At 52.4% G+C, this 2,527-nt stretch overlaps 1 protein-coding gene across 1 annotated transcript in view; it reads right to left on the bottom strand.

Annotated features, from left to right (window-relative positions):
• Positions 1–293: 293 nt before the first annotated feature.
• The window catches only part of Dnhd1 (dynein heavy chain domain 1), a 64,809-nt gene continuing 62,575 nt past the window's right edge, over positions 294–2,527 (bottom strand). Inside the window, exons 41-44 of the mRNA XM_029538025.1 lie at positions 2,095–2,186; positions 1,791–1,940; positions 788–1,590; positions 294–644 (exon numbers count right to left, since the gene is read on the bottom strand). Of these exons, the coding sequence (XP_029393885.1) occupies positions 294–644; positions 788–1,590; positions 1,791–1,940; positions 2,095–2,186 (1,396 nt within the window). The remainder of the gene's footprint in view (positions 645–787; positions 1,591–1,790; positions 1,941–2,094; positions 2,187–2,527) is intronic.

Below are 2,527 nucleotides of genomic sequence, written 5' to 3'. Positions count from 1 at the left end.
CAAAGAGACCTACTGGATATTTAGTGCAAGTGCTGAGACCACAGTAGAGAGCTGAGCAATGACCCAGAATTCTGTGCTAGCCATTGGAGGTTTGCCTGTTCCTTTGTAAACATGAAACAGCAGGCCCTTGTACCCAGAGTGTCCCCACAGCCTTTGCCCCACTTGTACATCCCCCTTCTTCCTATGTCAGTAGTGTCCTTTCCCATATTTTCTGCTTTGTGTGTTTACGCCTATCTTCTTCCAAATGCCAGGGGTCATTCTTTACATCACTACAGCTTTATTTTGGTCAGGGCTCAGGTCAAAGTTGGACTACACACATGTACTCTCCGTTGAATACATGTGTCAGGGCTGAGCCTTGTGGGGAGTGGCAGGTGCATCAGGATGTTCTTGCTATGCAGCTTGGTGGTGCCAAGGGGCCCAGTCATGTATACAGGACAGGAGTACATGCCCAGGCCAGCTGAGACAGGTGCATCTTTGCCACCCCGGGCTTGTGTGCTGACACTGACAGGAGGCAGAGGGCAGGGTTGACTGGAAAAAGTGTCCTGCAAGGCTCCATCTGTCTGGTCCCACTCTGCATGCTGGAGTTGTAACCCAATCAACAGCAGTCCCATCTTAGGAACTTTGGGATTTGGGCCATTCTCCACCTGAGGGAAGTGGGGGGTGGGGAAGGGGATACCAGAAAACAGGCAAAGTTAGAAAAATGAATCAGTCAGGGAAGAATAGGATGGGATATAATCAGATACTTTAAGGATATGAATGGGGAGCAGAAAGAGTAGCTTCAGAGTACCCAGATATGCAGTGGGTGGTTGCTCAGCTCCTGCCATTTAGGTGGGAGACTGCCAGAGATAGAGCCTTGGTGACCAGGAAGGTTGCGGTTGTGCTCCAGGACAGCCTCCCAACGCAATGCCAGCAACAGACGACCGGGGTGGCGGAAAGCCGACAGGTGAAATATGCGCTCTGGTTCGTTGGCATTTTCGCTCATGCCACTATCCAGGTAGTGAATCAACAGGTGCCCACGGCGGGACAGTTGCCGCAGCCATAGCCAGGGAAGCTGTGGACCAGCAAGAGCATGAGATCTCCAAGGCTGAGGTAGGTGTCCGGCCCAAAGAGCCCGGGCCACCTTAGCACAGCGACTGGAAGTGCATGGGGTCCCGCCCTTCAGCTGCTGCAATAGGCAGTCAAGGTCGCGCAGCAGTGTACCCACCAGGTGCTTCAGTTCCAGCACCTCTGTCTCTAAGAAGCCCTCTAGAGGTCGCCGGGCATTGGGTCCTAACACTGCCCAGGGGGTGACACACTGGCCTGAGCGAAAACGGTTGTTGGTTAGCAAAGCCTGAAGTGCCACCAGCCTCTTCTTGGCTTGCGCCAGGCGTTGCCGAAGTCGCCTTTCTTTGCGCTGGGCAATTCCTCCACAAACTGTAGGAACCCATGTGGATGAACACTTTTGCAGCGCATTCAGGAGAACACGACTTTGGCGTCTCACCAGCCAGGCCTGGGGCGCTTCATTTAGTCCACAGGTACGAGGTTCAGGTGGTGTGGGCAGTAGGTGCATCTGGGCCTTGCAATCTGTCCTGGCATCCAGTTCCCCTAGCTCTTAGAATTGGAGGTGAGAGGAACAAAATAGATTATCCCACCAGACCCAAGGAAGTAGGCCTTCCTCTGACCCCATAACTATCAACGTTATCCCGCTCATTTGTTTATTGGTGCAGATAGCCATACTCCTGTGGGGAACAGCAGTGTAATGCACTAGTCCCCACCCCAGCCTGGGGCATGGACATTTGCCTGAAGCTTACCTGGGCTGGGCATCAGAGTGGCCAGGAGATTTTGGGGAGTGTGTGGCTGGTCCCAGTTGGTGTTTCTGGGATTTAGGCAGGTTCTTGTCAGGCTAACCAGGGCCTCTCTGTCCTCCAGGTCCCCCAAAGAACCTCCATAGAGAACTGAAGCTGCAGATGAAGTCAGAGGCTCTGAGCTTCAGCCCTTCTAGTTTCCACTGCCCCTCAAAACAGAGCTGTGTGTCTACCCATCACATGTGTCTAACTTTCAGACTCCCACCCCACCCTTTCCCAGGTCTTCTGGGGTACAGGAGGAGAACCTCACCAGTCAGCTCAAGAAAGGCAGCACTAGGATTCCTGAGACTGACCCACAGCTGCTCTTGGATCTGAAGAGCCCTGGTCAAGGTCACTTGACTCCTGGGTAGGGGTACAGAGAGTACAGTTTTAGTAACAATATACTGAGGACTCTCATGTCTTTTCTTCAGGGCAAACCACTCTCCTGAGCTCGATACTTATGAGGGCTCACTGGACATTACTGCTTTGATCCCTATTCCCTCATAAGACCTGTTCTACCTTAGTAAGAGGTACCACCGGCCGCCCAGTTGTCTAAGAAGACATCTAGAATTCATCCTTACTCTTCACCTTATTCCTGACTGCCACCATAGTCCCTACCACCCATCTCACGGTCACTTCCTTAGAGCCTCTTTAAAAACTGCTCTTTCCTAATCAAACTCAGGGCTGAAATCAACCAAATGGAA

The sequence above is a fragment of the Mus pahari genome, chromosome 1 (assembly GCF_900095145.1).
Source record: "Mus pahari chromosome 1, PAHARI_EIJ_v1.1, whole genome shotgun sequence".
NCBI classification, from domain to species: Eukaryota; Metazoa; Chordata; class Mammalia; order Rodentia; family Muridae; genus Mus; species Mus pahari.
Note: the sequence above shows the minus strand (reverse complement) of the source record. Positions and strands in the feature narration are given on the sequence as shown.